Source organism: Schistocerca gregaria, chromosome 7, assembly GCF_023897955.1.
Source record: "Schistocerca gregaria isolate iqSchGreg1 chromosome 7, iqSchGreg1.2, whole genome shotgun sequence".
Lineage (NCBI taxonomy): Eukaryota > Metazoa > Arthropoda > Insecta > Orthoptera > Acrididae > Schistocerca > Schistocerca gregaria.
The window spans coordinates 358778401-358791782 of NC_064926.1; the positions used below are offsets into that span (position 1 = coordinate 358778401).

General features: G+C 36.2%; 1 protein-coding gene across 2 annotated transcripts in view; it reads right to left on the reverse strand.

The window, feature by feature from the left end:
• Positions 1–553: 553 nt before the first annotated feature.
• The window catches only part of LOC126281529 (xylosyl- and glucuronyltransferase LARGE2s-like), a 134109-nt gene continuing 121280 nt past the window's right edge, over positions 554–13382 (reverse strand). For both annotated transcript variants that reach the window (XM_049980575.1, XM_049980574.1), the window contains one exon: positions 554–5575. In XM_049980575.1, coding sequence (XP_049836532.1) covers positions 5494–5575 — 82 coding nt within the window. In that variant the 3' untranslated portion in view covers positions 554–5493. The remainder of the gene's footprint in view (positions 5576–13382) is intronic.

Genomic DNA, 13382 nt, shown 5'->3' on the forward strand with positions numbered 1-13382 from the left:
CCATGCATTTGACAGATACTTAGGACCAACTAGGTGGTGGGAGGGACCTCTCTATAGTATACAGACTCTATATGGAAACTTCTACAGAAACAATGACTACTGCATAACAGATATAAAACAAAGCCTAAGGCTGAATGAAATGGACTTACAGTAGTTGTCAAAAGGGCAAGCGTAAAGCCTTCAATGACTGGCGTAGCTGAATCTTATTGAAAAACATCTCACAAAACCGAAAGGTATTTTGGTAATATGTTAGGCTATTAGTTTTTATATTATTTTATAATTAACATTACCACCATAACACAATAATATTTCAGAATATTAAGTCATTTCACTGTAGAAAAATACTGTACAAACCTGTGACTACTTCATTTGATGGACCTCTCCCCACACTAGCCTCAGAATACAATAATGTAATGTCACAAATAAATGATATTTATGAAGGTAATGAGGGATTTGCACCTGAACATGCATGCAGCCCATGAAACAAATTTCGAAATGACAACTGGTTACTGTCTTCTAGTGTTTCACTTCATACTAAATAACAAAAACACCAAACTTGGAAAACAAATTTATTTGTTTAACAGCAGCTTTGGAGATAATAAATTATGAGTTTCACATAAAAGCCACAATAAATCATTTCAGTTGTGATAATTTTTGAAACAACATGCTCAACTTGGTTAAACAGATTCACAATTACACTATAAATGAAATAATCCCATATGATAAAAATGAACATATTCTCACAATTATAAATATGTCTTAAAGAAACTCTGCCCACTGCTGGTATTTTTAAAAAAAACACCATCTGACTTACTCACTACATCTTTTATTTTAATTATCAGGTAACCTTCTGATATAACAGTAGTCCTGCAAAGTGCAGTTCATCCAAAACAATGAGGATGCAATAAAAAATTGTAAAACCGAACTTACTGTTTAAAACTCAACCTTTTGGACAAATTATACTTTAGAGCACTTTTCTTAGATCTCAGTATCATCTACCACAACATCAAAACTTGTAATCAAAATTAAAAATATACCTAGTGAGTAATCCAGACTGAGTTTTTTTGTTCATTAAAAACTTTATGTTATGTAAGTATTTTTAGTTGCTACAAGGACTATATCTGCTAAAAAATAGATACACAATATATCATATTTTGAACACATTAGCCCAGGAAACATATTTCAATAACAACTGATTTTTGTTCACAAATACACATACACATGCATGTTATTTGCGTGCGCGTACACACACACACACACACACACACACACACACACACACATACAGTGCATGAGGGGAGGGGGGTGGGGTTGAGAAGGATGGATGGATGTGTGTGTGTGTGTGTGTGTGTGTGTGTGTGTGTGTGTGTGTGTGTGTGTGTGTGTGTGTGTGTTTTTGGAAACAAATATAGGAGCATTATGTATCTATAATTAAAACAGAAGTGTTAAACAGCATATAAAGGACAGAATCAGAATATAATATTTACATATTATTTCTAAATAAAAGGGATTTTTGTACAACAATGAAAAATACTGAATGAAACACAAAGAATGGAGTGAGTAAAAATAAGTATTCATCACAGAGAAGGGTTGTTTGTTTCTGTTCAAACCATTGTTCAAGACAATTTTGTATAAATCTTTGCTCAATACTTTCCACTACAGTTAAATCAAAAATACCTGGCATTTTGTAACAGTATTACTTTTGGAGATAATTATCTGGTACACCTGAGACAGTAATTGCATGATTAAAAACAAATGCATAGGAAATTTGTCTCAACTAATATGACATGTTCAAATATCTTGTGGAGTCCTAAGCATTAAAATTTAACTAAGTTCCCAAGCATCAAAGAGCCAAGGTTCAGTAAAACTGCTCCACCATGCTCGCAGTAATGATAATAGTAGTAGAAAAACTATCAATTAAAAAACAAGCCATTAAATATTATTTTCCCTACTAGAAGTAACAAGTTTATTGCCATTTCACAGGATGAAATATTACCCACAAGTAGTGAACTGTTTATGTGTCATGCAATTTTAGGAACAACAGAGCACACCCCATCTTAAAGTCACAGATTTTGAAGAGCAACTGCACCACATACACTGCTTCTCTCTCTCTCTCTCTCTCTCTCTCTCTCTCATTCATTCTTCATTTCAAATTTTCCTTTCTCAAAGCATTTCAACAGCTGTTATGCATGGAAAACATCTGTAGCATGAATTGACGGATGTAGCTGGCACCAGAATGTACTGATTTTCTGTCAGGGGAGAACACGCTTATCAGATAATTAATGCAGTATGTAAGGAGGAAGAATAAGTGGATGAGAGTAGGAGGTTTGTACAGAGAGGTTGCATAAAACTTTGTAGAATTAACTGAAGTGACTCAGAATACTTGCTAGGAGCTCTCTTTAAACTCGTTGTCGGATGAACAAATACAACCCTTATTGAATAATACAATTCTTAAACCAAAACACAGCCATTCTGTACAGTTAAGACTGTAATCCTCTGATAATTTCAAATCATAACAAGACATATGAGCAGTCCAAGCAGAGATTATTTCATGCGCAAAATCTATTGGTTAATTAAAAGCAGTTTGTATAAAGAGCACCAAATAGCAAGCACATAACACATTTTGTAGAGCACAAGTGATACTAGAAAGATAAGAACTTTAGGGCATCACTGAATACATTTGTTAATAGGAATGTAATTTGGTAGGCAGACATTTTTGCTTAGCAAATGTAACAAGAAACAGGTTTCAGACTACCTCCATGGTCAGCATAAAACATTCATCTCTGAGATTAACAATTTTGAGTACAAATGGACAATACTGAAGAGTTTACTACATTATGCATAGACATGTATGAGCTGAGCAGAACTGTGAAGGATGAGAAAGACATACTGTGGTTTAATAGCTCTGACAGAGAGCTGTTCCAAAAACAACAAGAGCTTCATTGAAGATGTAATCATAGCCTAAAGCCACACAAACAAAGAAGAGCTGAATGAAACCAAAAGCAGCATAAGTAGAGCCATGTGTGAAGCATTCAGAGAACTTTAAAATAAAATTCTGTCTTCCGACCTAACAGAAAATCCTAAGAAGTTTTGGTCTCATGTTCAGTAAATGGATCAAAGCCATCTGTCCAGACACACAGTGGGCATAACAGCATCATAACAGAGCATGACAGAGAAAAGGCTGAAATACTTAATTACTTTTTTCCAAAATTGTGTCACTTAAGAAGATCAGACTATGATTCCTCCTTTAAATCACTGCACAAATTTCAAAATGTCAGGAACTGAAATAAGTGACTGCATGATACAAAATCAGCTGAAATCTCTCAACAGAAGAAAGACATCTGGAACTGATGAGATACCTCTGATAGGAAAAATTCCAAATTTTCAAGAAAGGTCGTCAAGCAGATGCACGAAACTGTTGACAAACATCATTGATGTCGATAAGTTTTAGAATTTGAAACAAGTTGTATGCCCCTGTATTTATGGAGATCAAAAATCTTCTCTGTAGAAATCAACATGGATTCCCAAACAATGATTGTGTGAAACCCTACTCGTTCACTCTGTTCACAAGACGCAGAAGTTAGTAAATACTGACAACCAGGTCGATGACATGTTCTATGACTTCCAGAAGATGTTTGGTACTGTTCTGCATTGTTGCCTAATATATAAAATACAAGTATATGAAACAGTAGGCCAACTTTGCGATTGGATTGATGAGATCCTAGCAAAGAAAACATTAGCAAACAGAATATGCAGCATATCACTGAAAACAGGGACAAATCCATGAAAGTAACTTTGGGGGCACCCCAGGAGAGTTACAAGGCAATTATTTTTCACAATATATACAAATGACCATGTGGATGATGTCAGAAGTTCAGTGGAGCTGTCCACGGGTGATGCTGTTACACTCACAGAAGTCACAACGATAGGAAATTGTAGTAAAATACAGAAAAAACAAGCAGACAATTGGTACTTGATACAGGGATTGTTAGTTGATGGTAAAAACACACAAAAGTAATGTATTACAGATAAGCGGGCAGAAAGACTCATTTTTCTATGATTGGACAACTGCTGAACATTCACTGGAAGTGAAACAATCCTCAGTACTTACGAATCATAATCAGTTTATTGTGTACAGAGGAGTAAAGCACATACAGAGGTCAGCATAAAGAAATGCCATTAGAGTAGTGGATAATGATGCCATTAGAATAGTGGATAATGACGATGAGAGACAACGTAAACTTTAGGATGCTGTGAGAGAGCAAACATATCTGAACCACACAGCTGTACTATTTGTGCAATTCCTTCCTATCCACTCTTAAAGCATGGGACAGGGAAAATCAGTTTGGGGAGTGGTGGAAAAGGGATAACCTCTCACTCATTCAGCCTCACCAATAAGAAGTCGGTGCATGGTGACTCAAACATGACATTCACATCCTACATTCTTCCTCCTACTACCCTTCCAAACAAGGAAGCCCCTCCCCCAACACACACACACACACACACACACACACACACACACACACACACACACACACACACACACACACGGGACCAACTGTGAGACATTCTGTATGCTTGTCCTATGACTTGAGTTGATAAACCTGAATACATATTCAAAAGTTTAGATGTCATCAAGTATACTAATTGTACTCTCCAGTGTAACTCTTTGCATGAAGTGGTAATAGATCTAATTTTCCTAACATTGTTTCTAATATCTGTCTAGATTTTGCACTTTTTTCATCAAAATGTACTCAGTGTTTAGATATGATGTCAGTCTTTAAAATTATGTAATATATATGTGTGACCATTAAATACTTCAGTTTGCTAAAAAGCAAATTCTATCACTACCAAACACAGAAATGACAGTAAAACATCATAATTAATTTGGAATATCCTCTAAATAGTTACTATTACATTCAAGTTGTACACAATCTACATAAAACAAAAATCTGCAAAAATCATAATTATGAAAATTACTGGCATGACAAAAAGGTCAACAGAATTATTCTTTTGTAAAATAACTTATTTTTTAGATCACAATTCTCAGGACCATTATACAAATTCTATTCAGCACATGGTCATATAAAAAGGAAGCATTTTAGTATGAAGAATTATATTCACTCTTTTCTGTTCTGCATTAGCAAAATAAAGCAGAGATTATCTTCAGGCAAGACATGGCTCTCTCTATCACATACACCACACATATAACAAAATTAACAGCTGTATTAGACATCATAATCATACAATCAATAACTTAAATAAATGTTCAAGCACACACAATTACTTGTAAATATCACAGAATGTTGCTGAGATACATCATAAAACATGCTGTCATTCAGTCAATAATTTTAAAAATCTGGCAAGACAGGCAGAAAACCTGTTTTTATTAACAAGATACTATAAATAAAGACTCTGTGTCCAAATACTGGTGTATAACAAGCATTTTCAGGAAAAGAATGGCCACATATAACTGGTACAATTGCCTCAAAATCAGTTTACATCATTTTTAAAAACTTTGCCGTAACGTTTTGTCAGATCCTTCACAAATTCATTTTTCAAGATCTTCAAGCATCTGTAATCAAAAATAAATATTTTACTTTGAGGAAAATACTTTTTATTTTAAAAAATGATAAAAACTATGATGTAGAGTTTAACATATAAATATATATAGTTAACACAGAGATACAGAAAAATATTCGAGTATAGGAAAAAGATAAGGCTCACCAAAGGAACATATTTAATAATAATAGATGAGATTTCGATAATATGTCATTCAATATAGTAACTGACAGACGAGCATGTATCGGAGTCTTTGACTACTTTGTTACAATAGAGTATGCATTATCTGAATGGTATAGGAATCTTTGTGGAAGGTATGTCTTCACAGTTGATATTAATTCAACAATTTACTTATCAAAAATTAATTTTCCCCCTAGCTTGTATTTAAAAGTAAATGATGTGTATTGTGTTTCTGTAATTATGTCCCGCACATTATGCCTCAATTTGTAATAGAAGTCCACAAACCCAAACAAATTTTGCATTTGTCTATCGAGGAAAAAAATAAATGTTACTGCACTTTGTCCTGATATCAGAACATTTCAGAACAAAACTGCTTCCGGATACTGAGATGGGCAGATACATATTTTTCTTAAAAAAATGCTCAGAATGTGAAAGAATTTGAGTGAAAGACCCCTGAAATTTTATAAAAATTTGTAGCAGGAGTCTTTTCTCCATTTCATCAATCTTTGGTTCACATATCATATGTAGCTGTTGTTTCTGCAAGATCTGACACATTTAAAATGTAAACAATTTTCAGACTTCATATTCTTTCACTGAATTGGCTGAAATGTTCATATTATTTTCATTTGTTATCCATGATTCACTTCAAAAGAGGTTTTTCTAATTTCCTATTATTATTTTTGCCTGGAGGGAAACTGAGGTGGCCCGATCCCTTAATAATGCACATGAACACTTCATCTCCTCTATCTTGCCACCTTTACTTTTTTGTGCATAACTGTTATTTTGAATCTGATTTATTCTTATCAGCAATGGATTTATATCACTGTCTACATCTACATATATACTCCGCAAACCACCATGAGGTGCTATACTCTGCAAACCACCATGAGGTGCATTGCAGAGGGTATATCCTATTGTATCAGTTATTAGAGTTTCTTCTTGTTCCATTCACGTATGGAAGGCATTCACGTACGACTGTTTAAATGCCTCTGTATGTGCAGTAATTATTCTAATATTATCTTCACAATCCCTGTGTGAGCAATATACATGGAGTTGTAGTACCTTCCTAGAGTAATCATTTAAAGCTGCTCTTGAGACTTTGTTAACAGACTTTCTCAGGATAGTTTACGTCTTATCTTCACAAATCCTCCAGTTCAGTTCCTTCAGTATCTCTGTGACCCTCTCCCACAAGTTAAACAAACCTGTGACCATTCATGCTGCTCTTCTCCATACATGTTCAATATCTCGTGTTAGTCCTATCTGGTACGGGTCCAGAATCAGGCGCACAAGTGATTTGTAAGCAATTTCCTTTGCGGATTGATTGCACTTCCCAGTATTCTATCAATGAACTGAAGTCCACCACCTGCTTTACACTTGACTGAAGCTATGTGATCGATCCATTTCATATCCCAACAAAGTTTTACACCCATATTCTTGTATGACTTGGCGGATTCCAACAGTGAATCATAGATTTTATAGTCATAGATTCTATGTTTTTTCATTTTGTGACGTGCATAATTTAACATTTCTGAGCATTTAAAGCAACTGCCAATCTCTGCACCATGCTGAAATTTTATCAAGATCTGACAGAATATTTATGCAGCTTCTTTCAGATTTCAGATAGTACTTTATTAAAAATAACTGTATCATCTGCAAAATGCCCAATTTTACTATTAATCTTGTCTGCAAGATCATTGATATACAAGATGAACAGCAAAGATCCCGGCACACATCCGAAATTACTTCCACATCTAGTGATGCTTCTCCATCCAAGATACCATGTTGGGGCATCCCCACCTAAAAGTCCTGAACTGAACCACAAATTTCACTTGATAACCCATATGATCATAATTTTGACAATAAGCATAGGTGTGGTACTGAGTCAAATGCTTTTCAGGAATAAAGGAATACTGCATTTACGTGGTTGCCTTGAAGGAAAGCTTTCAGTATGTCATGTGAGAAAGTATGAGTTGGGTACCACATGATCGATGTTTTCAGAGTCTATGCTGGTTGGCATTGAGCAGGTAATTGGGTTCAAGATGCCTCATTAAGATTGAGCTGAGAACATGTTGTAAGTTTCTTCAATAAATCGATGTCAAGAATATTGGACGGTAGTTTAGTGGATCACTTCTACTACCCTTCTTGTAGACAGGTGTGACATGTGCCTTTTTCCAAGAATTGGGTATGGTTTTTTGATCGACTAATTTAAGATAGATTATAGTTAGAAGAGGGGCTAACACAGTCACAAATTCAGTATAGAATCTGACAGGGATTCCACCAGGGCCTGGAGCATTGCTCAGTTGTAATGATTTCAGCTGTTTCTCAACACCACTGACACTAATACTTAAATTCATTCATCTTTCCAGTGGTACAAGGATTAAATTGGGGGCAATTCTTCTGGGTTTTTCTTTGAAAAGAACATTTGAAAATGGAGTTAGGCATTTCAGCTTTTGGCTGCCCTCAATTTCAGTTCCTGCCTCATTCTCTAGGGACTGGACACTAACTCTGGCGCCATTAACAGCCTTTACATACAACCAGCATTTCTTTGGGTTCTGTGACAGATCACTTGATAATATTTTGCTACAGTAGTCATTGAAGACATCACGCATTGTTCTCTTGATAGCCAAACAGGTTTCATTCAGCATCTCTCTATCTAGAGCCGTATGTTGTTTTACACCTAATATGCAGTAATCTCTGTTTCTTTAGAAGTTTCTTTGCAGAGGCTGTGTACCAAGGAGGTTTCGCCTCATTAGAACTGTTCTACTGGGTTCATATCTATACCTGTGCATTGTAAACTATTCTTTTACACTTGAGCCAGAGTTCCTCTACATGCTTCTGCCAAGTGCTGAAAGTTTCAAGTTCCTCATTGAGATATGACACTACTGATTTTTTATCTAGTTCACTGAACATTATTTTTTTTATTTATTTATTCATACGGCTCACATGCAGTTTAAAATTACAGGTATGTAACATTAGTAATACTATATACAACAGGAATACAAAAATACAAAACTACGTATAAAACTACCTAAATGTCAATATCTAGGTTCCTAATACATACAAGAGCCATATCATCAGCTTTCATGAAGTCACTCCAACTCCCCTGGTAGGAATGCTAGGGGCATTCATCTGTAATGTGCTTAGTTGTCTGTTTCAGAGCCCCACAGTCACAAACCGGAGATTCTGTAGCACCCCATTTGTAAAGAGAGTCTGCACATCGTCATTGCCCAGTGTGAGCTTTGTTCAATTTTACCAGCAGTTTCCTGTCAAGTTCTGTGCTTGCAGTATCACAGTTATACTTTTGGAACCACTCACACTCTTCAGAATTTTCAATAAGGTGACAGCTCTGGTTCCACAGGTCTCTCACCTCAGTGTTACTGACATATAGATCTTCTGCTTGCCGTAAAGGTGGGTTTCTTGAACAGAGTCTATTTCATTGTAAGCTTGGTATGTCTTCCTGTAAGGGTAATTCCAGGTTCTCCGGTGCGGCAGCTGTTTAGCAACACCGGGGCGCAATACTCGGCTATTGAGAAGACCATCGCAATTGATGATGTGTGTAAGTTTTCTGCTGAAGCTCCCCATGGTGTTCCACACAAGTTTTGAATAGTATTGTAATGGGTTTTTATTTTGGCAGCAGTATTTTCAAGATGTTTTTTATATGAATGGGTGCAGTCAAGGGTGACACCAAGGTACTTAGGGTACTTGTTATGGCAAAGAGTGTTTCCATTAAGTTTCACTCTGAGCTCCACGTTAGCTTGCTTGTTTGTCATATGGAATGTACATACTTTAGTTTTACTTGTACTGGGTTTAAGTCTCCACTTTCTAAAACAGGCACTCATAACAGCTACATCTTCTGTGAGAACTGTCTCCGCTCGTCCAAAATCAGTGGTTCTACAAGCAAGGGTGATGTTGTCCGCTTAGCAGAATTTTGTTGACCTGGTACTGGGCTTATCGGAGATATGGTACAGTGTCATGATCTAACTCACAATTTGAAATGCAAATTGTCAGTGTCCACTTAATTGGTGAATTCATAACAACAGTTGCAGATTTTCTGCAGGTTTCTGGAGTAAGTCTTAAAAAATACCATAAAAACATTTAGAGTTCATGAGAAAACTTCACTTGCTGAACAAAAAGAAAAAGAAAACCACAAGGGAATTTAAGGAGATTGTCACCTTTCAAAAGAACACTGCCCTGAAAATGATTTGTGATTTTAATATACATCTAGATCATACGATATCAACGAAAACACAGTGAAAAGAATAGCTTAAATAAAATAGTCATAACAGATCTGCTACTGATACACTTTTTCTAAACCACATGAATTGATATAATAATTTGATTGCTGGAAGGAGCATCCACACTACCAGCCACGGGGAATATGTTATGTGGTCCAATGAATCTGAACAATTCCCTACCATGGGAAATGCCTGTGAATTTGTAACAAAGGGAGAAAAATACAATACACAATACGATTTTCCAGCTGCAAAGCAAGATAGAGATTTGGTAGTGATCTTTATGACCATACTGTGCTTTTCAGTACATCCTATGGTCACAGTGGTAGGTAATGTCTACTAAACCATTCTACACTATCACAGTGCACTACAAAGGTGCAGCCACTGATTCGGGTTTCAGATTGCATCTTCCAATATAATGAGAGTTTCCAAGATTAGTTTGAACACGAGGATGAAATAACCTCTAGCCCGAACTCATAAATTTCAGATTTGAATGTTATCATGGTAAGTGATTTAAAAAATAAATAAATCAATAAAAAGAAAACGAACAAGTGCGAGTAGGATTCACATTCTGAGGCTTCCGTACAAACTTAATTATGTATACAGATAATAATAATATTTGGCTCAATGGCCAGGTGCAAGTCTTTCTTTTGGATACCACTTTGACACCTTATGTGTCCTTAACCTACCCCTACTGGGGAAACTGGACCTACGGTTTAACATGGTATCTGAACCATATGTTGTTTCTGGTATCTCCTCACAGTGTTGAGAGATGAAGGCTAGATTAAAATGAAGACTGAAAATTCCATGGTCCAACCAAAATTCAATACTGTGACCTCTCAGTGTTCAGGCACGTACTTTACTGCTTTACTGCCAGACCACCTGACACAACATGGATATAGATAGTTCATCTATAAGTTTTGATATGTGAGTTTGCGAGTATCAAAATATATGACTTGTATAGCCATATCTTTTGAGTTCACTGACTTTGAAGCTTAAATTATTTACGCCACCAAGGGACAGTAGACCTTAGTATTTGATATAAATTTCAACTTAGTACCTTTATCCATTCGTTAGAAAAAGTAGACTTAACTCAGACAAACAGATGGACAACGAAGTGATCCTGTGATGGTTCCCTCTTTATTGATTATGGTATGGAACCCTAAAAAGGACAATTACAGACCTATTATCTGTCTTCAGAACATTCAAGGAATTGGCACAATTTCTTTGTGGGAATAGCATTAAATCCCACTGACTACCTCTCATGGCCTGTAAGCTGTGATTCCTATTTTGGATGTCACAGGACTCCTTCTGCTCCCCCGTAATTCCAATTTATCTTCTTCTCACAAACATAATAATTTCTGACAAAACAGCATGACCGTCTTCATTGTAACTCATGAGAAGTGTGTGAGAAATTGGAAATGTGCCAGTTTCTGCTCATGCAGCTTTTTGGAATACAAAGAGCTGACACTATGCAGAATTCTAAGACATTTAGAATGACTGACGGAGCACTTCTGTAACTAATTTTAAGTTTCTGATTGATTTCATGCACTATTAACAGAAAATCACCCTCAACAAATTCACAAATAAACTCGACATTCTGCACTGTGTTATTGATGTGGAAAAAGACACAAGTAGACCATTTTTAAAATGTATTCTCATTCTTTCTTGAGCTCTTTAAGCAATGCTGCATGCATGCAGAGCCATGAATGAATTCCTTCCCTGTACTGTCTGAGAAAATGCTGATGAATTTCAGCAGCATCTCCCATTTATAATGATGTTTGTGGAACAGCTGATTACACCTCAGTCAGTCTTGCTCTTCTCAGCAACTACTGAACTCAGGGAGAATAAAGCATCCAAATGTCAGGTTGTCCTTCTTACTTTATTCCTCTCATAGTTGTAGAAATTTAAACAGGTAATTTAAAAAGGCTCATTTATATTCACTCTGAACTTATAAATATGACCAATGACTAACTCAAATAACTGACACTCTGGACATGGCATCTGCAGCTGATCTAGTGAGGCTCAGTGACAGCAGTACAAATACTTGGTTCACAATCAGTCATACGCAGGCCAATATTTGGAATCTATAATTGGTCTCCTCATTTGCTGAAATGATTTTAACAGGTCTCACAATAGTAGCTAATATACTGGGTGTTAGAATCCACATAGCATCTGTTTTACAGGCTCCTTTACTGTACACCACCACCTCTGTTGTATGTCTGAGACATTAATAAGATGCCATAAGGATGCGATAAAGTGACCTCCAAGTCAATAATCTTCACAATGCAGAATAACAATATTTCCTTGAGCTAAAAGTAGTGAAGATGTAAGGCAGAGTTTTAGTATAATTAACTGATATACAACTGATGTTCATATAATTTATAGTTAAAGAGTAGGATGCTGCAGACTAACTCCAGAAACTTAGTCTAGAATAAGGAATATAGTAGTTCGCACATATGAGGAACAATTGAACACAAACAGGATGTAAACCATAGCAGTTTCCAAAGAAGAAATCCCAAGATCAACGGGTACTGCATGACATACAAAGTGTTTCATTTACAATGCAATGGGATTTCAGCAGTTTGCATGGATTTTCACCACACAGTTCCTTCACCAGCTCTGCATGAATATTCGCCACACAGTTCCTTCACCAGCTGCCACATGACAGCTCTGTCTTCCCTGAGTTAAGCATGAACTAAAACACAATGAGATTAAATTAAGCTTACCTTTATTTACAGCAGGTGTTCAAACTGAACAGATTGTGGCATCGATGGGATTGTGTATCTTAGGAAATATTTGTGTGAAGGCAAGCTCGATTTCTATATATAACTCTGAACTCTGTTCTTGCTTACAAAGAGACCACACACCAATCAGGTTTTTTGCAGTTTTTTATATTTATGGCACGTGAATGTATATATATACAGGGTGGTCCATTGATTGTGACTGGGCCAAATATCTCACAAAAGAAGCATCAAATGAAAAAACTACTTGTCTAGCTTGAAGGTGGAAACCAGATGGCACTATGGTTGGCCCACTAGATGGCACTGCCATAGGTCAAACGGATATACACTGCGTGGTTTTTTTAATTTTTTTATTAATAGGAACCGCCGTTTTTTATTACATATTCGTGTAGTACGTAAAGAAATATGAATGTTTTAGTTGGACCATTTTTCTCGCTTTGTGATAGATGGCGCTGTAATAGTCACAAACGTGTAAGTACGTGGTATCACATAACATTCCGCCAGTGTGGACTGTATTTGCTTCGCGCATCATTACCTGTGTTAAAATGGACGGTTTACCAATTGCGGAAAAGATCGATATCGTGTTGACGTATGGCTATTGTGATCAAAATGCCCAACGGGCATGTGCTAAGTATGCTGTTCGGTATCCTGGATGACATCACCC